Source organism: Leguminivora glycinivorella, chromosome 2 (assembly GCF_023078275.1).
Source record: "Leguminivora glycinivorella isolate SPB_JAAS2020 chromosome 2, LegGlyc_1.1, whole genome shotgun sequence".
Taxonomy (NCBI): domain Eukaryota; kingdom Metazoa; phylum Arthropoda; class Insecta; order Lepidoptera; family Tortricidae; genus Leguminivora; species Leguminivora glycinivorella.
In genome coordinates, this window is record NC_062972.1 from 3,516,702 (window position 1) to 3,541,622 (window position 24,921).

At 35.7% G+C, this 24,921-nt stretch overlaps 1 protein-coding gene across 4 annotated transcripts in view; it reads left to right on the forward strand.

Moving 5' to 3' along the window:
• The window catches only part of LOC125241014 (neuropeptide CCHamide-2), an 82,352-nt gene that overhangs the window by 35,024 nt on the left and 22,407 nt on the right, over window positions 1-24,921 (forward strand). For 3 of the 4 annotated variants that reach the window (XM_048149294.1, XM_048149310.1, XM_048149286.1), the window contains exon 2: window positions 3,488-3,563. In XM_048149294.1, coding sequence (XP_048005251.1) covers window positions 3,494-3,563 — 70 coding nt within the window. In that variant the 5' untranslated portion in view covers window positions 3,488-3,493. Of the gene's footprint in view, window positions 1-550; window positions 1,204-3,487; window positions 3,564-24,921 lie in introns of those variants that run through there. The other variant, XM_048149302.1, reaches the window with a different exon arrangement.

Below are 24,921 nucleotides of genomic sequence, written 5' to 3' on the forward strand. Positions count from 1 at the left end.
CAGACAGGTAAGCGACCACTGCCGCCCATGGATACCTGAAACACCAAAAGTGTTGGAGGTGCATTGGGGGCCTTTAAGATGGGTGTGGCATGGGTGTATCAAATCCTTCGACTAAGTACTTAGTAGGAAATTGTTGACAGATACATTATTAAAAGCTCCCTACTAATGACATCTAGTGGCAAAAATATTGAACTAGCTACTAGAATCATTAGTACCTAATTACCTACTCGATATCGATTATTGGCAATGTGTATGACAGAGAGGCCCTAAATGACGACTACATATAAAAAATGGCATTCTGTTTAGTCCGTCAGTTAGATCGTCCAAAAATACTGAACATATATTTTTCGTTTTTTCTAATTAATGAAAAAATATAAAGATATAGAGCATCAAAATTTCCGGAGTGGGGGCTTGTGACGTCACTTCTAAGTAAAAATTGTACCTAGGCGTAACTGTCACGCGAAACTGTAACGCACTGTACCGTCGTCATTTTTCGTTTACGAGAAAAAAGAAAAAAACCTGTCTAAAATTCGTTGAACTGACAGACTAATTAGCAGAGGGCGGAATTGCTCATGGCAAAAATCAAACGTCAATAGAGTTGGAATGTTAAATTTTATCGACATATTCAGCTATCGATAAATTCAGTCACCTTTTATATTTCTGACTTTAACATTAATCTCTTTGATTAGCTAGTCGACCATTTGATTTTGACCTCTTTGATTAGATTAAAAGTAAATTGAATGACATTTAATTACCATTTCTGTCACTAGTCCTTTTGCAACTAATTCACGTTTGAAAAAAATGGTTAATCCAAGACGAAAAACAGCCACCAAATGCATAAAGAAGTATCCTTGTCTTACTTACGTCGAAAACAACTCAACAATATATACTGATAATTTCAGTTTAATCGATAGTCGATAAAATTTTACGTTCCAACTCTATTGACGTTTGATTTTTGCCATGAGTAATTCCGCCCTCTGCTAATTAGTTGTTTTTAGTCGTCTCGCCTATTGTCACAAATAGCATTAATGCTAGCGCCCTGTTAGGACAAATTTGGAAAAAAAATTAAATGGAAAAGCCCACCAAATGGGGGCAGCACCAGTCGTGCACGTAGCGAATAAAGACAACAATGGTTCTGATAAGAACACTGTTGTGTGTAATGAACACGCTCTCCTTACTGATATCTCTATGGTGTAGTTCAAGGTAAAATGGTGAAGATAGGGGTGTAAGGTGTAGTGTAGACGTGAGTATACGTCAGATGTAAGTGAGTTGTTTCACCGCTTCTGGTTACCTGGTTAAGTGAAAACCACGCTCTAATGGTTCAATTTCTAGCTGTGTCTCGCTTGTGGTTTATATTGATGAAATGGGAAAACATTTTGTCACGACAAGTTTCTATGATTCTATTTTATTTTGTAACTTCAATAGTATTTTGTTTATATATTTAAACAGATGTCTTACTTACAATCGGAAACATCTCTCAACAATACATAAATAATTAGAAGGAAAGTTCAATTTCAAGTAAAAACTCGTATTTACGATCATTAGTTGCTCACTATATCATGAATTTACAAGGACTGCAAGCTGGCAATTATGTTTTATACTAATTGCCTGAATTTCAACTGTGTACTTACACCTACAACCTGAATTTAATCTATTATTGTATGTGTTACTAAATTGCCAATGTTTAGTGTTTTTGTGTTATATATATCACATGTTGGATTAGTCTGTAAGTGGCATATATGTATAATTAACTTTAAATAAATAAAAATAAACAAAATAAAAATATATGTGTTAAGTTTACTTACTCTGTTACTACTTACTTGTTAACTTTAAACGGAAAAGCCTTTAAATCTTGAAACGTAAGAACTTAATCTTCATTGGTGTATTCGGATCCAGGATTCTGGGGGGGGAAGATTTTGGGTTACCACTTACTTAAGTTCCACGGCAAATCGTATAAAAGAGCATTTGAATCTGTGGTGTTTAGTGACACAGGTGATGTACATTACGTTTCATTAATATGTACGTAAGTTCAGTTTAACGCTTAACACGTCTAATTTCCATTTAAGTATTATACTTTTGAAAGTACATTACACTTTTAATGGAATAAAACTTATAACAAAGGCGAAGAATTGAACTGTAGGCTATTCTCCTTATACTGATCAACATTTGTTCAGTGACTTTTAATAATTATGAAGTCTTTAAATTTTTAATTTTTCATACAAAATAAATATTAGCTTCAATGTACGCCATTATTGTTGTCATTGACGTTGTCTGTCACACTTTAGACTTAACAGAATTCGCAATACATTACCTCTTAGAAAAAACTTTCAAGGGTGATAAAAATCAAAATACAAGTTATTTTTAAAAGTCGCCGAACAAATGTTGATCAGTATAAGGAGAATAGCCTAGAGTTCAATTCTTCGCCTTTGTTACAGGCCCCACTCTGTATATTGATTTTTGTTGAAAATATACAAATGTAATTTCATGTTAAGTTTATTATTTGTGTCTATGATAATATGTGGTTTAAAACCTAACTTCCGGGTTCGATATTCAAATATATGTGTCATTCGTGTGAATGAAATGGTGGTTTGTTGATAATTATAAAATAAAACTTATGTTACAATTAAAAACTGTTTTCTTTATTTAATTTCATCACTTTTAATGCATTTACGATCCATTCCGACGTTTCGAACCCTTTAGTTACAGTGGTCAACGGGTGACTGAGGAAAAAAAAAATTGCAAAACTACCCTCATAAATATTATGTTTTATTGGGTAGATTTAGATGATGGTGTCTTGAAAACTTGTAATAAAATCTCTTTAAAGGACATGTCTATCCATTGGTGCAATTTATATCTTATCTATGTATTTATTAATCTAATACCAAAGTTTGAATTGGACATAACCAAGGGACAATGTCTTTAAGCCTTTATCTTTAAGACTTCAAGGCCTGAATCAACCTTCGTTAAATGATACTTTGAAATTGTTTCAACGGGTCATGAACTTGGTTACTACGTAAGTTAGGAAGTCACGCCATCGCCACCAATCCTACATCGAAACTTAAAGGACCGATCATCTTGTATATAGTTAGTGTCAAGTATATTATGATATTGACAGGTAAAATAAACGATAGTAAGTTAATGTAAAAGATTTAATTTTTTTAATTTTTCTGTAATTTAAAAATGCTGATAAAGAACTGTTATTAACATAACCTTAAAGAAACTATAATGAATGTACTTAGTAGAGGGAGTCCATTTAATCACCAGTGTGCGTAGGCGAATGCACAAACACTCACGAAAACGATAACTCTTTCGTAGCTATCTAGTTTTTATCTCTATCGCTCTTGCCCATTGACGCGACAGAGCCAGACTACATTTCAGCGGCGATTGGCGTCGCAGAGTAGAAACTTACGGAGCAAATACGTTAAATATTTATTTAATATATCAGATACAAATTCAGAAAATACTTAAAACAATGTTATTGTTTCAGGTAAAAATGGCCCAGATAACGATCACCCTCACACTTCTCGCCGCGCTCCTAATGTTGCAAGGTGTCAGCGCAAAACGTAAGTTTTTATCAGCTGTATTGTTGGTGATACCGATCTCACAGGAGTTTTGAACCTTCGGAGGAAGTAACAATTGTCTCTGGAATAAGCACTCTCTAGGGTTCTCCGAGGGTCTACATGGGGATTTTCAAAAAGGTGAGCAGCAGGTACTACTTCAGGGTACGTAGCCGAATGGCACAAACGCTCACGAAACGAAATGCTCGTAAATATCTATCTCTATCGCTCTTGCGTGTTGGCGCGAAAAAGCCAGACTACCTTTCGCGGCCTTTCGTTTTCGTTTCGTGTCGCAGAAATGCCATTCGGCTACGGCACCAGGACACAGAATACATATTAGTACAAGACCAGGAGTAGCAAGCGTTCATATGATACGGTGACTGACTTCAGGCGGGTCGTACGCTTGTTTGCCAGCGACTTAGAATTTAAAAAAAAAATATGCATGTTCTGTAAAACGGGGAATGCTCTGAAGAACTTAAAAAAACGTCGTATTTACATTCTCGTAAGCGTAAATGATATTGGTATCACAAAAGTGGGTCCTCTAATGTTGCTTACTATGTATGCCCAATAATTGGGCATACATTGCCCAAAAGCAGCCACCACCGCCCATGGACAATTATTGTCCATGGCCGGTGGTGGCTGCTTCCCATAGCGCGGCTGTTTATGCTCGTATGCTGCCTGATAAAAGCTAGTAAAATTTTGTTGGCCTTTGTTTTTTTTGGCTGCTTGAATTGACTTACTTGAATTGACTTTAAGTATTGAAAGAACTCCACAAACAATCATTTATTTATTATTTATTAATATAACATACAATTTACACAGCATTACAGTTTGCACCAAAGCTGGCAAATTTAAACATGCTCAGTGACAATAATTACAGTATTAATTATGATTAATTCATGCAAATACACAGTATACAATTGGAAAAAAAAGGAAATAATAACAAACGGTAGATATATGTCAAAAAAAAAAGGCTTTATACAATACAATATTTATTCATAGTTAATTAAAGTTATGTGATGTAATCTTTTTATATTGGTGAACAATAAAGAATATTTGTATTGTTTGTATTGTATTGTATTGTAATACATGTCAAAAAATGCGATGAACAGTCACAGTATTTTATTTTTATTCATCCATCGTCTCACAGTATCTCAAACAATCACGACACACATTCACCCATCTACTACATCATGATTTCCCAATATTCATCCGGATTCGTACAAACAGGTACCGCACCACATTTCCATAATAAATTGAGTCCCAATATTGCTAATTACTTCTTTTTCCTCAGGGACACCTTACGAGGTGTAATTTAATTAAAAATTTGTAATTTTGCGTGTAAACATAATTACAATTAAATCTGTCACCTACATACTGGTAAATACCTTCAATGCAATTAGAATCATAGTAAAAAGTAACAATTACTTAATTTGATTTATTTTTAGCTAAAAAAATTGTTGAAACGATTTAGAGAAGTTAAACCTACTCATGGATATCCTCCACATATTTGATTTTGCACTCAACATACCTAATTATTTTAAGAGGGGGTCGTACGAAATCCTCGAAAAGTGCATTCGGCGTTTAACAAATGCTGCTCACATTTCTAAATTAAATGAAATAAAATAAATGTAGTTATTATCTTAAAGAGTGTGTCTACAACTTTTGACTATTCACAATCTCCAATTATTAACGGTGTAATAACTAAACCCACACAAAGTTGACCTAAAATGAGAAAAACGTATGTCGCCGTTTAGTAAACTTTGTTAAAAAAATTCAATACTCTAGTTATAACATTATGTGATTCTGAAAGCCAGATAAATGGACTACAAGTTTTGAGGTTTTTTATATTTTTCCTCTCAAAGGCAACAAAGAAATTTTACCTTAAATTTAAACTATCGTAAAATTTCCATACATTCGCCATTGCTGTCAGAATTCTCCTTTCGATTAGATGCCGTGAGCGGCTCATCGGAGGCGGACGTGTCGCCGGTCGCTCCGCGTTGACAATTAAATTTGAAATATTTTGACAGAAAATCGTGTACGTACACGAAAAACCATACCAGTGTAAAACTGTGCTCAAAATAAATAGGGTAAGTCGATAATGTCAGGTGGAGATCCAATCTCATTTAAAGTGTAAAGGTGCATGGCTTGTGCATCAAAAATAAATAAAAATATATCACATTATTAAAGAAAATAACGAACACAACCGAATGAGTATAAATGAAGTCATTCTAGTTCGGTTAAATTGAAAAGAGTTTCATGTTTTCTTTTACTCATTGGAATAAATTTTCATTACGCTGGTATTAACAGTACGTCATTTTAAAAATATATATGACAGCACCTACGTCAAATTCTGTCAACCAGGTTGTATGTAAACAATTATAATTTAATTTATTTTTACATATTTAGATACTTATTAATCGATTCTTACTTAGAATAGAAGAAAGGGAAATGCGGGCGGGTATATAAGTACCTATTTATTAAATACAATATTCCGTATGGTGTCCTTCTGGTTCAAATTTTTATATAAAAAAGTTTTAATTTCATTAGAGATTACCCTGTGCATACCACGAACACGTAAGTAACCGTAAGTTCATCGTTGTTTAGAAAGTAACGCTCGTCTTGAATGGCACTTCTCCATTCAACTAGTCCAGATGTTCATGGAACAGTCACCAGCATACGTATATGACTATGAACGGCCGTGACAATATATCCGATTCTCTATAGAGGCCATAAGTATATGACGACATATTCCCGGCAAAAAATTGTGATGCTTCGTGACCGGCAAAAACATAGTCTCTCTTTCTAGCGTCTCGCGAGCGTAGCGTCGGGCCAACTGTATGGAAAAAGACGCCGCGTCGCGTCGGCGCGGCTTAGCCATACAGTTGGCCCGACGCTACGATCGCGAGACGGTAGATGTGGGAGGGTCCTTATTCGTATAAATATCTGATCGGGTCGCTTAAAAATATTTGTTTCCTTATAAAAATCTAAATTACACTCTCACTCGCATAATTATCTATCCATTGTTAAAGCAAATATATATCTTACGGGCTAGAAATCATTAATATGTAATTAAAGTGCAATAACAAACCCTACCTTAGTTGCCTTAGAGCGGTAAATTGTATGAGGTGATTTGACATCTCACGAAACACGTGCAGTATTATATTGTCATTGCATATGTCTGTCTCATCTGTTCTTAAACTATGACAACTAAACTTATTACAAATCTGATATCAGAAGCCTTTTTTACAAGCTTTTATTCAACTTGCCTTGTTAGTTTGGGTCAAAACGTAGAAGCTAAATTTGACCCACTTTCCGGTTTCCGATTGAGCTGAAATTTTGCACACATATGTAAATCACGTGACAATGCAATATTATGGTATTATGGAGGTGATCTGATGATGGAGCAGAAAGGTGGTCAGAGGAACTCTGTTATGAAACGTCGTATCCCCATTGAGTAAGGGGTTTTTAGAAACATCTCGGAGAGCAAAAGATGATTGTTGAAAGAAAGGTACAGTCGGCTAAGGTAAAGCTTGTGCAAAAAATGAATTTTTTGCAAAAAAAATTATTATAAATTGGGAGGTGTAATTTTTTATTATCTCTGCATTTCATTGAGAAGAAAACCCGGCCAAGAGCGCGTCGGTTCACGGTCAGTGTAGGGTTCCGTAGTTCCAGGGAAAATAATATATTTAGTTAGGGGCATGAAAATGTCTGTCAAAGTTGGCATTTAAATTTATTGTATTATTTACTCATTTTAACTTTATTTTTGTGTAAAATTTTGCTCAGAATTGTGTATATCTTTGTAGAGCATTGAATGTAGTGTATACCTACACTTCTAAAGTTTATGTTCCATACATACTTACTACAATTTTCTTTTCATTGACAGACGATTTCAATTTCAATTTCAATTTGATGGATAAATATCCGCGGCCTGAGGGGTGAATAGGATCAGGAATGGGGGAATCGGGTCGCAAAGGGGTGAATAGGTGTACGAAGGGGGTGATTAGGGTCGGAAGAGGGGTGAATTGGGATGTGTGGTCAATGGTTGTCAAATTGTATAAAAGATATATAACTTACCTAAAGTGATGTTTTTATGAATGACCTCTCTGTATATGGATGCAATTTATAAGTCAATGTATTGCTTCGTAGTTAGACTAGATACAAGAAATCAACATTTAGAAATGTTAATTACACTTCTGTCAACCTCCACGTTTCACCCATGATTGCTATAATATAAATGGATTACTTTAAAATAAAAATCATAAGTATGAAACTATACAACTATGGGCCTGGCCATATGGGCGCGTTGCGGCGACGCACCGCAAAAATTCTGCGTTGCGTTGCCGCGCCGCCAGTTTTTGCGGCAGGAAATCTGCGGCGCGGCACCGCGACGCAAGAACTCGCGGTGCGTCGACGCACCGCAAAAACTCGCGGCGCGGCACCGCAACGCAGAATTTTTGCGGCGCGTCGCCGCGCCGCCAAAACTGGCGGTATGTCACCGCTGCTCGCAATTGTGAACTGTTGTGTTCGAATTAAACTTCGTGTCGTTTATATTTAACCCTTCTTTACTTGGTGATGGATTTTTTTCCAAGCATCACAAACATTGAATCAATAGTAGATTTAGTACAGTTTTTCACGATAAAATACTAAGCAATATTCGAATTTTTCAATATGCTATTAAAAATCATCTTTTTTTAGTTACGTTGTTTCATATTAAAAAAATGGTGATAGATTTTTTTCATTATTTTTCCAGTGCTCAGCATATATGTTAAAAAAAGTAAAATCATGCAATTAAGGGTTTATTGACATTTATGGAGTGCCTCTCTAATTTATATTTCCGCAATGGGTATTAAATAATAAGTACATCGATGGGTAGATTTAAATAATAACATTTTTAACCCCCGACGCAAAAAACGAAGGGGTGTTATAAGTTTGACGTGTCTGTCTGTCTGTCTGTCTGTCTGTCTGTTTGTCTGTCTGTCTGTCTGTGTGTGTGTCTGTCTGTGGCATCGTAGCTCCCAAACGGATGAACCGATTTAGATTGATTTTTTTTGTCTGAAAGCTGAGTTAGTCGGGAGTGTTCTTAGCCATGTTTCATGAAAATGGTCCACTATGTCGGGGTCGGGGGTTTTTTCAAAATTTAATTAAATAAATAATTTTATGACTTTTATGTAATTCCCAAAAGATTTGACAATTTGTAAATACATAGGTAAAGAAAATATTCGTTCTATCTGAATATGACGATAGGTACCTACGTTAAAAATAGAGCGCTTTCGAACTACGTCCGATCCGAATCCGATAAATTCGTGAAAATAAAATTACGCATTATTATGGACTATGGACGGAAATCTGGCAGGATTTTGGAGTAGGCCCTTGAGGCAACCTGCTAAGATGCTTCTCTTATCATAGTCAACCTCAGGTCTGCAAGCTGGCAGCTGGGGAGCGGGGCTAAATCGACAATCGATTATATTTTTAAGACGATACAGGACGGTTCAATTTCCATACCAACGCTCTCGACTATTTCCTCCCTGGTTTTTGAAGGTAGACTGATTTTTTCAACACAGATTATTCTATAAATTGAAATAGACATCATATACAAAATAAAAAACGACAAGGCCCAAGGCAACAATTAGTGCTTGCACCTCCTATCTTCTTTGCAGCATTACGATATAGCGAAAGACTATTTTTAACCCCCACGCAAAAACGAAGGGGTGTTATAAGTTTGACGTGTCTGTCTGTCTATTTGTCTGTTTGTCTGTCTGTGTGTGTACATGTCTGTGGCATCGTAGTTCCCGAATGGATGAACCGATTTAAATTTAGTTTTTTTGTCTGAAAGCTGAGTTAGTCGGGAGTGTTCTTAGCCATGTTTCATGAAAATCGGTCCACTATGTCGCGGTCGGGAGTTTTTTCAAAATTTTAATTTTGTTAGGTTATTAAATAACAAATCAAAAAAATATTCAATAAAATAATTTGATTTGTTCCCAGTCAGGTTGTTATTAATTATTTTAATCTTATCTGTGTTGGAACGTTTCGATATTTTTATTTTTAAAGACGCTCGAGTCAATCAAAAATTTCCAAAAACGGCCTTTTTCATTATGGCGCAAAAAAGTGATACTCAAGATTGGTAACAATTAGCCAAAAAACCTAAACGGTACGACATAGATTTGATGAAAAACGTGTGGCCTGTGCCTTTAAAAAGTAAAACAGAAAAACGTACGTCGTTTTCGTACGTGTTTTCGCTACGATCAATATGCAAATGAATAATTTAGTAGGCAAGTTTTATTTAAATCGATTAAATCGTAAATAGTGGCTTGCAGCTAAAAATAATGTTCAACTGGAAAAACCTAGGTACGTTTTTTCGCTAGAATCTATATTTTAGTAGGAAAATTTCTTAAAAATAGATTAAAATTAAACTGGTACAGATTTTTTTAATTATCCCGTTATAGTGCCCTACTGCTGGGCAAAGGCCTTTCCCCTTGATTTCCTTAACTCCCTCTGGTGTTATTTTTCCGGCCATGCAGTCACTCATAAAGGCGTCCAAGTCGTCTCACCATGCATGCGATAGACCAGACGTGGCATGCACAAATACACTTCAGCATGGCGGTTTTCTTCCCTACTTACTTTAATATGTCATTTCTGTCGTAGATCAATTTTAGCTGTAGACCACCTTTAACGACTAACTTACGAAAAACTAAAAAATGTTTACAACATGTCGGTGCGTACCTTAAACAAACCATGAAAAAAAAAACCGCCTCCTAAAAATAAGCGCGTTAGAAAACACGGAGAAAAAAGAAAAAAATTATTTTACATTGCAATAATATTGATGATTAGATTTCCTACCTAAACCTTTGAAATCAGATTTCTTAAGACGATACGATACAGGTCAGTTCTCCATACACACGCTCTCGACTATTTCCTCCTTGGTTTTTGAAGATAGAGCAATGATTTTTTCGACACAGATTATTATTATTTTTATCTGAGTCGGACTGTTTTGATATTTTTTGCTATTCTTATTTTAAAAGATGCTAGATCCAATGAAAAATTTCTAAAAACGGCATTTTTCAATATGGCTCGAAAAAGGGATACTCAAGATCGGTAACAATTGTCCAAAAAATCTAAACGGTCCGACACAGATTATTTCATTTTTATTCAGATTCTCAAATTTCGTTCCGTTTAAATAAGTTTTGAAGGAGGAAAAGAGAGCGGAACCTCGATTTCAAAGATTTTTTCGCAATATCTTTTAACTGAGTTGTTCTTAATGGAAATTTTTTTTCGATAAATCTAGTTAATAAAACTAGTATATTTAACTAAAATTCCCAAATTGAAAGGGGGACTCCTTTCCATTTTAGCATTTTCGGTCCCGTAGCGTCTTAATGTATTGCAATAATCAAAACATCTAAATTATAGACTAATCAATTATTTTTGTTAGTAATTAAATTCCGTTAGGCCGTTTTCACATTATCCGATCCGATATCGGATGTCGTAAGGATTTCAATGGAAAAAATACAAGATGGCACCTGTAATGTATAGGATATCGGTCCTACATCCGATATCGGATCGGATAATGTGAAAACGCACTTACGATTCATTAAGTTTTGAAGGAGGAAACAGTCGAGAGCGGAACCTCGATTTTAAAGATTTTTTCGCAATATCTTTTAACTGAGTTGTTCTGAATGGACAATTTTTTCGATAAATCTAGTTAATAACACTAGTATATTTAACTAAAATTCCCAAATTGAAAGGGCTCCCTTTCCTTTCCATTTTCGCTCCTGTAGCGTCTTAAATACCTAAAAGTACTTAAACACCTAAAAGTACTTAAATACCTAAAAGAACAACCAGCGCATCGTGTCATCACGCACGCACACAAGGGTAGCTTAGCTAACAACTGCGACACGGCCGGCCGCCGCGGCACGTTGCCGTATCGTGCAAATGCCACATTGAGCGGTGTAGGGTTGCCAACCGTAGGTAGTATACACAAAGACAGGAAAAATGCTCTGAGGGAAATGATATGATGTATAGTATTGTAAGTAATATATTATTTTGGTTCAGCGTACTGTAATTATTTTTAATTTCTGTACCATTTTTTTTGTAGGTACTGTACTGCACACAATTACACCGTCATATTTAAAATAGACACCTAACTTAGATAAGTACTCGACACCGATAGCAATAAGAAGCTGCAGGGCAATCATGGTCGCGTGATAAATGATAAAACATCGGGCCGTCCCTATCGCACTTACAAATAGTGCGATAGGGACGGCCTGATATTTTTATCATTTATCGCGCGACCATAATTGCCTGCCTGCTGTCTATAAGGCTGTCCTTTCGTCCTTCGTCCACATTAGAGATGGGCCGAGTATTCGGTAAATATTCGGTATTCGGCATATTTAGTTAATCCTAGCATCTCCAGAGGTCCGACAGGTTTTCTAAATATATATTGTTTTTTTTTATTCGAGGTGAGATTTTAAAGACCAGTTTTTCGAAACTTGCTAATTGCTATTGTCATTCTGAAATATTCTTTGAACTTCACTTCACTTGTCTTTAATGCCGCATATTTCCTTTCAAAATGAGTTCCGTCATTATTCATTTTATATATATATGGGTTGACCCAGCATCTTCTTTTCGTCTCCTTTTTTTTAAGCGCCTCCGTAATACGAGCAAGAGCAGAATGCGCGTAATGGGATCCATGTCTGGATAAAGACTGATCGTGAAGTTCTGCACTGTGTATAGTTATCGAAGCGCGGCGACGCACCGCCAGTTCGCCGCAAAAAATCTGCGTTGCGGTGCCGCGCCGCGAGTTTTTGCGGTGCGTCGACGCACCGCAAGTTCTTGCGTCGCGGTGCCGCGCCGCAGATTTCCTGCCGCAAAAACTGGCGGCGCGGCAACGCAACGCAGAATTTTTGCGGTGCGTCGCCGCAACGCGCCCATGTGGCCAGGCCCTACGGAAGAAATAAAATTATTTTATTGAATAATTTTTGATTTGTTCTTTTTCAAGTTTATACAAATAATAAATTCTCAATTCGCTCAAAGGTTGAAAGAGACACCTTATAGGGATAAGTTCGCCTTTGTACACCATAACTATACTGTATTTATATGTCCTAACTTGTCTTATGTACAATAAAGTGTTCACATACATACATACATAAATTGAAATAGATATCATACACGAAAGAAAAAACGACAAGGCCTACTGATGGCCGAGCCGGGAATCGAACCCGGGTCTTCAGCTTACGCAGCTAACGTCATTACCACTAGGCCACCCGCCCGCCGTGTGGTACCCAACGAAATTTCTCTAGTGTATATTATCTCTGATAGGCACATTTTGACCACCTCGTATATGAATCTTATAAGGTCCATTTGCACCAACCACTTAACTCAGGGTTAGTGGGCTGTCAACTGTCAAATTCCATGTAAAATAGTGGGTTAACCCTCAGGTTAATCCTCAACTTTTTTTTTGGCATTTAATTTTGTAAGGTAGCCGCCCAGCCGAAGATCAGCACTGATGAAGAGGCACCAAAGAAAACACGTCCGTTCCATACAAGATTTATTAGCAGAGAGCGAAAATATAAACCTATCCACAATCAGTCGGTGCCTATAATTACTAAACTACCCACATATGTCACAAATTTATTTCAAAAAAACTTAATGTCATTATCAGTTTGCCGTTAATATTTGTGGGGTTTGAAATTGGACCAGAAGTGATATTAAAAAAAAACTATACATTTATAACCTTTTGAATTTTGGAAGTCGGTTAAAAAATCTGGCCAAATTAGAATCTTTTTTCGCACAATTGTAAAACTAAATTATCTTTACTAGTTACCTCTAAAATACTAAATGAAATGACATCTATTGCGACTTAAGTAGTTTGCATAAATTAGTAACCCAATTCATCTAGAGACGGCGCTGCAATTTGGGCTACTTAGTACATCGTTTTCTAAAGATTTTGGGTACATGGGGTCGGAACGGGTATGAACTACCGTAATTTGTGCTGAATAAGACCAAAACCGACTTTTGAACGTCGATAGCACTTTTTTTATATGTTCCATGCTAATTTTTTACACAAAAAATCTTCCAGCGGTGTGAACTTCGGTTTGTCTTTGAAAATATGTCGTTTTATTTAGTAATTTTCGCTCACCCTAACGTTGGGGTGAATAGGGAAAAGTGCTAGGGTTGACCCTTTTGGACTACGAACAAAACCTGACTAACTAATATGTTATGAGTAGTCGGTTATGTATTAATAAAATAAATTTATCGAAATCTACACATATGATAACCTTAAACCAACCTTTATAAATGGTGCTCTGACGCAGTGAACAAGTATGGTTGTGGGCAGTGCGGATAACGTGTTAAAATATAAGCATAGTTTGTTGCTATTTTTCATGTTTAAATAACTTCTAAACTAACGTAGTGGTATTCAAGTAAAAGGTTCACAGTGAATATTAAGTAGCTTGCCAGAAACGTGTTTCTGCTTAGCTATACCTACCATTGTAAGTATTGAGTTTTGTATCATAAAGTCAAACTAGGCATTTATTACTAATGATTTACTCTGTGGGGTGCCTTTGATCACTTGCATGGGGTAACATTGACCATAATGACACATAGTTGATTATTGTCTGATTATGTTACGGTACTTGTTGAGTTGAGGCAGATAATTTGATCTCTTCGTGTGATAAATATTGGAACAATTACAAATAAAGTTGGTTTTTCGAAGATGGTAGGTAATTTTTTTTTTGATCAAAGTAACCCCAAAATAGCGTTAAAGAGTTCTAATATTTGACTGTGCGAACCGTTTTTTTATCTTTTCTTGAGATAAAATACTTTTGCAAGGGGTTACATTCGATTACCATTTAAAAAAAACATAGGGTATCAAAGTAACCCCAATGTCAGTTTAAGTTTGATCTCATAGTTTTTTTTTCTGCGTACATTATTTTGTTACTTTTCTAGATTTTTAGCAGGAAAAGACTAAAAAAGTTGATGGCCCCATTTTTTTTCTTTCTTTACATTTAATGGATAAAAATACCCATTAAATGTAGAAGCTAGCTATAGCTACCCATTACATGAAGAAGCTAGAGAAGTTTAAATTCACAAATTGGTCAATGTAACCCCAGTTTACGGTAGACACCGTGAATCTATTCAAATTATTCTTTTTTTATTTGAAAGAAAAATCGTTACGATACTAAAATATGCAATCTAAGATAAAAATGCTTTTCATATATAGTTACAAACTTAGTTCAGAATTTTTTTTCGTACAACTTTTATAAATTGGTCTACCTATCAAGTTAAAAATAATTTTCCTAGAAAGTCTGTATAAAGTCCTGCTTTTGAGATTTTTTCATATTTGAGAAAACAGCCCTTATTGCCTGAAATACGGCAGTGATATTGACATTGACATTTGCTTTTTCGTATTTAGACTGCACTGTTGTATTTTTTGCCATGCTAATTTGAACCTTATCTCTGAGCGATGTTTTTTTAATTTTCAGTCACGTCACAGATGTTTATGACATAACATCTAGGTATTTAGCCAGTTAAAAGAAACTACAAGGGACTTTACAGACGTGGCGACTGCAACTGGTACAGGGTCTAAGCTATAATTTAAAATTATATTGTGATTTTTATATGTTTTTTTGTGTTTTATTTATTACTAAGTATAAGTTTCAACATTTTCAATTCAAGAAACTGAAATTTAGAGAAGAGACTCGGAAATTGGGTAAGATAAAGAGTCTGATGCAGATGGCGATGGCGGTATTGGGATAAGATAAGATATGCGTCGATATTCCCTGTCTTTCTTTGTGTCTCTGACTTGACTGCTGCTAGCTGTACTCTATTCATTAGGTTTTTATTTTATACACATACTTTATTTTGTATCAAACTAAATGATAAAAAAACCTAACGACCAAAAAGAATAAAGAAAATATCTGATAGTCTTTAATACAACCCGCATATACGTAATGAACAGCACAGGCCTCTGAAGACCTGCAGCAGGGCAATCATAGTCGCGCGATAAATGATAAAACATCGGACCGTCCCTATTGCACTTACAAATAGTGCGATAGGGCTGAATGTTTTATCATATATCACGCGACCATAATTGTCTGCTTGGAGGTATCGGCCTTCACATACGACTTTGAATAATGTTTGCGGGGATAGGCAAGCTGACGATTTTTAATCTAAGTAAGTATAGAAAAGTAACGCAAAATGAAGTGCAAAGTAATTTGAAATACACCTAGATAAACAATCAACTGAGTAAGGAACGTTATCTACATATTTAGGTAAATTTAAGTCACATGAGACATGAACAGAGAAGGAAAGCTAGATGATGCGAATTTTTTCTCTGTCTTCTTATATGCTACCTTTTTTACAGTTTAATTTCTCAAAGGAGGTAAGTAGTTGACTACAAACTCAAAATAACACTCTTGAAAAAAATTAAGGGTCACTGACCTTTCACAGTAAATTGAGGTAGTGTGAGTGAAGGGTGTTTGTGTGTGTAATGGGGTAATTTGACAGATTCTGAAAATTCTCCCTGCTCTACCCCCTCGTTAATAGCAATATTATTTTGTTTGCCATCAAATAAAATTAAAAAAAATATGTTGTTAAATGAAGCAAAAGTATTACATTACAGTAGCGAAAAAAATCTATCATACTGGCTATATATCCAAAACAATAAGTCGAAAATTCTGAAAATTAGACTTTTATATCAAGTAAACAACTAATTGCATCATCATAACAAATATGTATTTGAATAACAATGTGGTTAAATGAAGGTCTAAATCTGAAAACATTTTTATTCTAAAAATATATTGATAAAGAATCTAAATATACATACAAACAAATACGGTATGTGCTGTTACACGTGAGTAGCATTGAAGAAATCTGATTATTATTAATCAACATGTTCCTCACAATGCCCCTCGGGTCTGATTAGACCCTTACAGAGAACTGCTTAGCAAATTACTTTCCAAAACTCACATATCCTTTTACAATATAAACGATAACAAACTCTTCACGGCTAACATAAGGTTCACGATTGCAATCAAATCGAGTAAGATCGGAGGTTTCAGGAGACGGTTCCGGCTAAATATACTCGCTATCCTCTAAATGAGAGTTTGACCGTTGTTCGAAACTCGGCCTCAGAATTATTGCAATTTTACCGAATTTATTGTGAACATTATCGCGAATTTGTACATTTGCAACGTGTTTCGTAATTGTTTTACTGATTCGTCTTTAATTTTGGAAATTTGTTTGGAATTTTAGAAACTTGAAATTGTTGACGAATGGTAATAATTTCGCGCTCCGTTAGGTAAACGTTGTGAAAAGTTTTATTTTGAGATCAGCTGTGCTTAGAATACCTATTTAGTAGACATTGCCTGAACTAATTATAGTACCTACCTAACTTTATGAATCTTATTTAATATTTAACTTTACTCCTTTTGCCAGCTATTAATTTTAAGTACTTATATAACATTAGCTTTTGCCCGCGACTTCGCTCAAGTTAGAAAGAGACAATAAGTAGCCTATGTCACTCTCCATCCCTTCAACTATTTCCACGCTCCGTTTTCCGTGACAGATGGACAAACAAAGAGACACACACACTTTCTCATTTATAATATTAACTCTTTACAGATTTACTGATCTTTTATTTTAAAATTATTTGAAATTATATTTAATTGAAAATACCTAGTTTAAATGGATAGAAGATGCCCATTATTCAGGAATAAATATCCGTGCCTATCTAGAACTTAACCTAATATCAGTTATATGACTAGGTTAAATAAGGTGTAGAAAACATCTTAACTATTTATGCAAACATCGTGCAACAAAGATAAGTACAGAAATACTTTTAGTTAACATTCAGATTTTAGCCAAAACTACACATAACACGAACTTAATGTACACAGTGAAAAGTCAAAGAACAAACACTGTCCTCAAAGGAATAATGTCTTAAGTTCTAAACTTGGAATATCTGATATATCCTATTGTTTCTAGATATTAAACGGTCATAGAGGTCAACTCTATGTTAACAATTTGTGTTGGTTTTAATACGTTTTTGACGATTATCTGTATGAAACTGTTCTATGTATTAAATCGTCACTACTTTTAAAAAAACTTGTATCTTCGTCTGTCAATGAAAAGAAAATTGTAGTAAATATGTATGGAATGTATATAGACTTACTGCGTTTTAACTTTGAGAAGCAGCGCGAGATACGAGATTTTTTCAAAGTAGTGACGAAATGTATTTTTGAATGTTTTGACAGACTTGAATAAAAGTAGTCCAAGAGGAATATTTGTTTCTTCGTTTTTAAACTCTTTAAGGTCTTTCGAGCCCGGTCATTTACAAGGCATGCGTGGGCATATAGATCCAACACGTAGAGGCCGTTTGGAGATATTTGATGTTATGTAGAATGCCTGCTAATACAATAATACATATTTGTTTTATTTTCACTTTTCCTTCCACCTAGTATTAAGTATTCATTGTATTTTTATGGACATCTTTTATTGGCTTACTGTATTGTATTTCAACATAAGCGTTTGTTTTTCTTGTATTGCTGTTGATACCCCAAATAAAAAAAAAATTATCTAATAGTTGGTTTTAAAATAACTATGGTATTAAAATAAATCTAAACAAAATCTACCCCCAAAAGACTCCCGAGACATGAAAGTGACAGATATTTGGTTGGTTAACCGATAAATGTTGTAACTACCCGAAAATGTACAAATAATTTGTTTACTTTCTTTTAAATACCTAAAAATACACAGTTTAGTTAGGTGCAATTCATGCACTGTAAAGATATGTTATGTAATATGTTATGTATTTTTATATTCATGAATGTGATGGGTAAAGGTTCAATGTAAAAAACCGGCCAAGAGCGTGTCGGGCCACGCTCAGTGTAGGGTTCCGTAGTTTTCCATATTTTTCTCAAAAACTACTAAACCTATGAAGTTCAAAACAATTTTCCTAGAAATTCTTTATAAAGTTGTACTTTTGTGATTTTTTTCATATTTTTTAAACATATGGTTCAAAAGTTAGAGGGGGGGGGACGCACTTTTATTTCCTTTAGGAGCGATTATTTCCGAAAATATTAATATTATCAAAAAACGATCTTAGTAAACCCTTATTCATTTTTAAATACCTATCCAACAATATATCACACGTTGGGGTTGGAATGAAAAAAAAATCTGCCCCCACTTTACATGTAGGGGACCTACCCTAATTAAACATTTTTTTCCATTTTTTATTTTTGCACTTTGTCGGCGTGATTGATATACATATTGGTACCAAATTTCAGCTTTATAGTGCTAACGGTTACTGAGATTATCCGCGGACGGACGGACGGACGGACGGACGGACGGACGGACGGACGGACAGACAGACATGGCGAAACTATAAGGGTTCCTAGTTGACTACGGAACCCTAAAAATGTATGTATGTATATGGAATTTATCTGAAACGTGTGTCTGTCGCCTTCCAAGTACTTTACTATGGCGCAGTCGGTAGGTTTTCACTTACTCTTGCTTGCTAAAATCTGTGTAAACCATCTTCCATGCAGTAGCCTATTTTACAATAATGATAATTGTCGCCTGACAGTGACATTTTGGCGTTCATTGCCTGTGCAACAAGGATATATTGACGCTGAGTAATAATAAATAAATAAATCAATATTGGGGACACCTTACACAGATCAACTTAGCCCCAAACTAAGCATAGCTTGTACTATAGGTGCTAAGCGACAACATACATACTTAAATAGATAAATACATACTTATATACATAGAAAACATCCATGACTCAGGAGCAAATACCTGTGCTCATCACATAAATAAATGCCCTTACCGGGATTCGAACCCAGGACCGCGGCTTAGCAGGCAGGGTCACTACCGACTGAGCCAAACCAGTCGTCAACACAACAATATTACTTATCAACCCAGAAATAGATACGGCAAAATAGCCCACAGGTCGTATCAAAATTAATAAAAATAATCAATTTATAAGACCAGAATCAGTCTATAGAGTAAACGCAGAGCAGATGCTCAGTTCGACTTGGGTGTAACTTTGGCATTACCGCAAACTCGAGGTTCGTAGGGGATTGTCGTGTGGGACGTTGTCACAGTAAATGTGATTATCAGTATTTGGAGTCGTAGTGCATGAAAGGTGGACATAGTTATCCGATTAGTTAATATGTTGATGTTGAATCTTGTTTGTAGACTTGCAGACGTTGAATAGCCGTGTTAGTTCAATATATGTTTCTCTATGATTAGTTGATGTAATAAGCTCATTATACTTTGAATTAGCTGATAACCACATGAATTTACATGTCAAAGCATCTTAATAAGATTTACTATGGCTGATAATGATAACATAAAATATTAGACTTATATTGACCGGGATATAGACCGTGATTACCTTTTGAAGGAGGGTAGATCGCGCGCTGTCAACGCAACTTTGACATCCACCCGCCTTCGTAAGTTTTTCGTGATCATGACGCATTCAATTGCGTCAAAATATCGGGAGGACTTCCGGTACGGGCGCCATCTTAGCGGTATTGTGTCGTGAATAATTTCTCCTTCTTTTGCTCATTAATGTTGTTTAAAGTGTAATATCTATAGCTTATTATGCAGTAAACTAATGTTATAGTGAGAAGCTGATGAAGAATTAACCTCGAAACGCGTTTTGCCCCTTTTTTGTCGTCAACGGCCGATAGTCCACGTGCCCTTGTAAAATCTAGCTATCAATTTACAAGTGCCAACTACCGAACACTGTCGTACTTACCGTACCAAAATCTTAAAACAATTAGCTTATATCTATCACCTTGACACTGGCAAAATAGTCCCACCAATGGGACTGAGGCCATTTAAAAAAAAAAAAATATCGGGAGCTCGACAAAAATCAAAAAGGTAATCACGGTATATATCCCGGTCAATATAAGTCTAATGAAAATAACTGTGAATCATTCAAAACTCTTAACATAAAATATACTAAAATCACGAAAATGTTGCCTCTGTCACTTCAATCGGGTAAGCTCTTTTGAAAAACGTTATTTTGAAGATTTCCTTTTTCTTGCGGGTGTAGTTGCCGTTTCTTCGGAATCCATGTTTAGTAGGTACAGCGGGGCAAATCTCGACTGGGGGGCAATTGTAACTAATCCATTTTTTCCATTATTACACTATGATGTTGAGTTCTACATGTATCTGTCGCAGTAAGATAGATAAAGCCGTTATATAGTTATAACCCTAGGGATATAATTATATGATATGTCGTAACATAGTTAAACGAAAGCAATTTATTGTTATCTTATTAGGAATATAACTATAATACGTTACTAGTTTAGTCAAATAATTATATGACTGGATTCAGTTTAGTGAAATGATTGTAGACAGGAGTGTGGCGGTGCGGCGGAGGTATAGTTATAACCCTAGGGATATAATTATATGCGTTAAACAAACAAACCACAGTGAAGAATTGTTTAGGGCAAGAATTTGTTAATTATTTCCAATTCAATGTGCTTATTCTCTCTAAACACACAGACGGATGGACAGAGTCGCGACATAACCTTTTGATTTTTTTTGGTATAGAACTATAAAGAACCAGGACTTCCGGTTCCAGTCCCACTTAGAGACGTATTATAATTATATCCCTAGATTAAGTTTAATCCAGTGATATAATTATATAACTAAACTAGTACCTACCGTATTATAATTATATTCCTAGTAAGATGGTTATGAATCGCTTTTGTTTAGCTATGTTACGGCATATAATTATATCCCTAGGGTTATAAGTTATAACTATACCTCTGCCGCACCGTCGCACTCCTACCTACAATCATTTCACTAGACTGAATCCAGTCATATAACTATATGACTAAACTAGTAACGTATTATAGTTATATTCCTAGTAAGATAGCAATTAATCGCTTTCGTTTAACTATGTTACGACGTATAATTATATTCCTAGGGTTATAACTATATAACGGTTTTATCTATCTTACTGCGACATATCCATTGAACACGCCTACCATATATAACCGCTGGACACTCTATTTAATAATGATCTGTTACATGCCTCCCAGTCGAGATTTGCCCCGCCGTACCTTACAGGATGCCTGCTCCGTCTTCACATTCGAAGGCCCTGACAAGTCTCCTAGTGCCTCAAAGCATCTTAATGAAACACTAACTATAAAGTTGCTTACATATTCGTTTAATAATAGAAGTACATATTTTACCCAAGCCAGTCAATATCAAGGTAACGCGGCTCATATAACCACACCTCGGACACTGGCGATCAAATATATGAAAGAGGCGCGTTCCTAGCACACAGTCTATGCTCGTGTAGGTGAACGCGTACTATGCTTGTATGAGTGAAATATGACAGGTCGACTGTTCGCGTTTTTGACAAGCGGTAACTGTGAGGTAACCGAGAGGGGGTGGGCGGCACTTTCAGCGGGGAGCGGGAGTGGCCATACTGTACGATAGTACTCTTTATTATACTGTGATATAACTTAAAGACAGGCTTTACAGAATGATTTTTAACCCCGACGCAAAAACGACGGGGTGTTATAAGTTTGACGTATCTGTCTGTGTGTCTGTCTGTCTGTTTGTCTGTGTGTGTGTGTGTGTGTGTCTGTCTGTGGCATCGTAGCTCCCGAACGGATGAACCGATTTGGATTTAGTTTTTTTTTGTCTGAAAGCTGAGTAAGTCGGGAGTGTTCTTAGCCATGTTTCATGAAAATCGATCTACTATGTCGCGGTCGGGGTTTTTTCAAAATTTTAATTTTGTGGTTAGGTTATAACACAGAACTATATTTAGATAGAAGAAACAAGTTCATCTATTTGTATAGGGGCCGAGCGTGTCAAATTTTGCACTGAAGTTGTTTCTTGCCTGTAATTTTAAATATGTCTCAGGCTTATTTAAAAATTTATTTTAAGCGGGTTACTCACGTATTAAGTCGATATAGCGTTCGACATGTTTCGGTTCAATTTCGAGAACCTTTCTCAAGAGTAGCGACACCCCGCCTTTACATGTCGAGAGCGCGACGCATACTGAAATTGAACTCGAAATTGAACCGAAACATGTCGAACGCTATATCGACTTAATACGTGAGTAACCCGCTTAAAATAAATTTTTAAATATGTATGAGTCTCACGGGAGTTTTATAGTTAAAATGTCTCAGGCTCTTGATTGTTCATAATTTTTGTGTTGTTGCAATTGAATATCACGTAACGAGGCATTTTTTATGTTTTGATTGACTTCAACTTACAAAAATTGACGCCCGAAAGCTGCAAGCTGCGATTAAAGACGGACAACTCAGTGGATTTCACTGAGTTCATTTGACACGCTAAGTAGATACGTTTGCTTGATCTATGGTATATATGACATCTGTGAGTTAATAATCATGAATATCCACTGTATCTACAGCAGAGAAATACATTGTCTTTTAAGTACGGCCAACATTTATCATATTGACCCAACCAAAAACAGAACTGCATAAAACAAGCCTTATTCTCATACATCAAGATCTGTTTTCCGACTCAATGTTATAAAGAGTATTTAATTTTGTAATTACACAATAATATACGCTAACGGTGTATGAAAGCTTGTAGCTGTTGGGATCACGTGAATCGTAAAAGTTAAAGGCACTGTTATGACCGTGAGTGGCTTCCTTTACGTCCGTTTTATTTTACGTGTACGGTCATTAGGATTTCATTGACAGCTTGGGTACTAGGGTCTTAATTGGATTTAAAACGGCTGTTTTTAATTGGATGTTTTGAACTCATTGTATTCTAATTAACATGGATTATGTTGTCCTATTATTTTGTTCAGCGTCAAAATTACTGGACAATCAGACATGACCTAGTTTACGTTCCTAGCTGCAAAAGTGCATGGAGAAATGGACCGGTCTGGCCTAGTAGTTAGTGACCCTGCCTGCTAAGCCACGGTCCCGGTTCGAATCCCTGTGAGGGCATTTATTTGTGCGATGAGCGCAGTTGTTTATTTTGATTTAAACTTTCACGATTATTACACATCATTATTTTTAAAATCGGGACTTAATCGCGTATAACTACATATTAAACTGACCTCCAACGTTTCAAGGACGGCGTTGTCCCCGTGGTCTCGAGAAGACTGGCTTGAAATGACATCAACACCTTCTGACAGCCGCGCGAGTTTTTCGAACTACCCGCACTTGGTTTTGATTATCAACTTGAACTGTTTGCGCACTAGGGATGTTACTCTGTCGACATACAACACTGACGATATTTGATTTAACGACTGTCGATATTATTTTCGGCTTACACTTATTAATGACAGGATTCCATGTGTTTCAATCGGGACGAAGGTTTTAGGATCTCATCCACATGGAATCCTGTCATTAATAAGTGTAAGCCGAAAATAATATCGACAGTCGTTAAATCAAATATCGTCAGTGTTGTATGTCGACAGAGTAACATCCCTAGTGCGCAAACAGTTCAAGTTGATAATCAAAACCAAGTGCGGGTAGTTCGAAAAACTCGCGCGGCTGTCAGAAGGTGTTGATGTCATTTCAAGCCAGTCTTCTCCGAGACCACGGGGACAACGCCGTCCTTGAAACGTTGGAGGTCAGTTTAATATGTAGTTATACGCGATTAAGTCCCGATTTTAAAAATAATGATATTGTTTATTTTGTTCCTGAGTCATGGATGTTTTCTATATAAGTATTTGTATATTATATATATCGTTGCCTGAGTAGTGAGTACCCACAACACAACCTTCTTGAGCTTACCGTGGGACTCAGTCAATCTGTGTAAGATCGTCCTATAATATTTATTTATTTAATTATAAGTATGAATGAATTCATTGATAAATTCGCCATGCACTCTTGCAGCTGATAGTACCTACTTCAATCAAGATAAAAACAATAATATAATTCTATTACAAAAAACACCACGTTAAACAGTTACGCTTCCCTGAAAATAAGACCTATGAAGCTTGGAAACGAATGGTCTTTTATTTTGATCACAACTCTTTACAGTTTGTGGTTAGTAAAAGCTTTAAATAAATCTGATAAAAGTCTATTTAGAATCTCCTGAACCTGCTTTTTACAAAGTTTATATTCTGTTAAATTTCTTATTTGCGGTAAAATTTTAGTTTATTTTTCTCGTGGCGTGTTATCGCATCGCGAATGATATCCGATCCCTTTCGTATACTATTGCAGATTACCCTGTAGTTTTTCTTTTCTTGTATGTTGATATTTTCGCATTTATCTATTTTATTGAGGGTCGAGTGTGAATTGGCTTAGCTGATCAATTCGGCTGTCGAAAGGCGTGGGTTTTTCATCAGTGACCGTTTGTCACAATATGTATGTGGGTTTTTTGATATATGCCGGTAGCGATATGA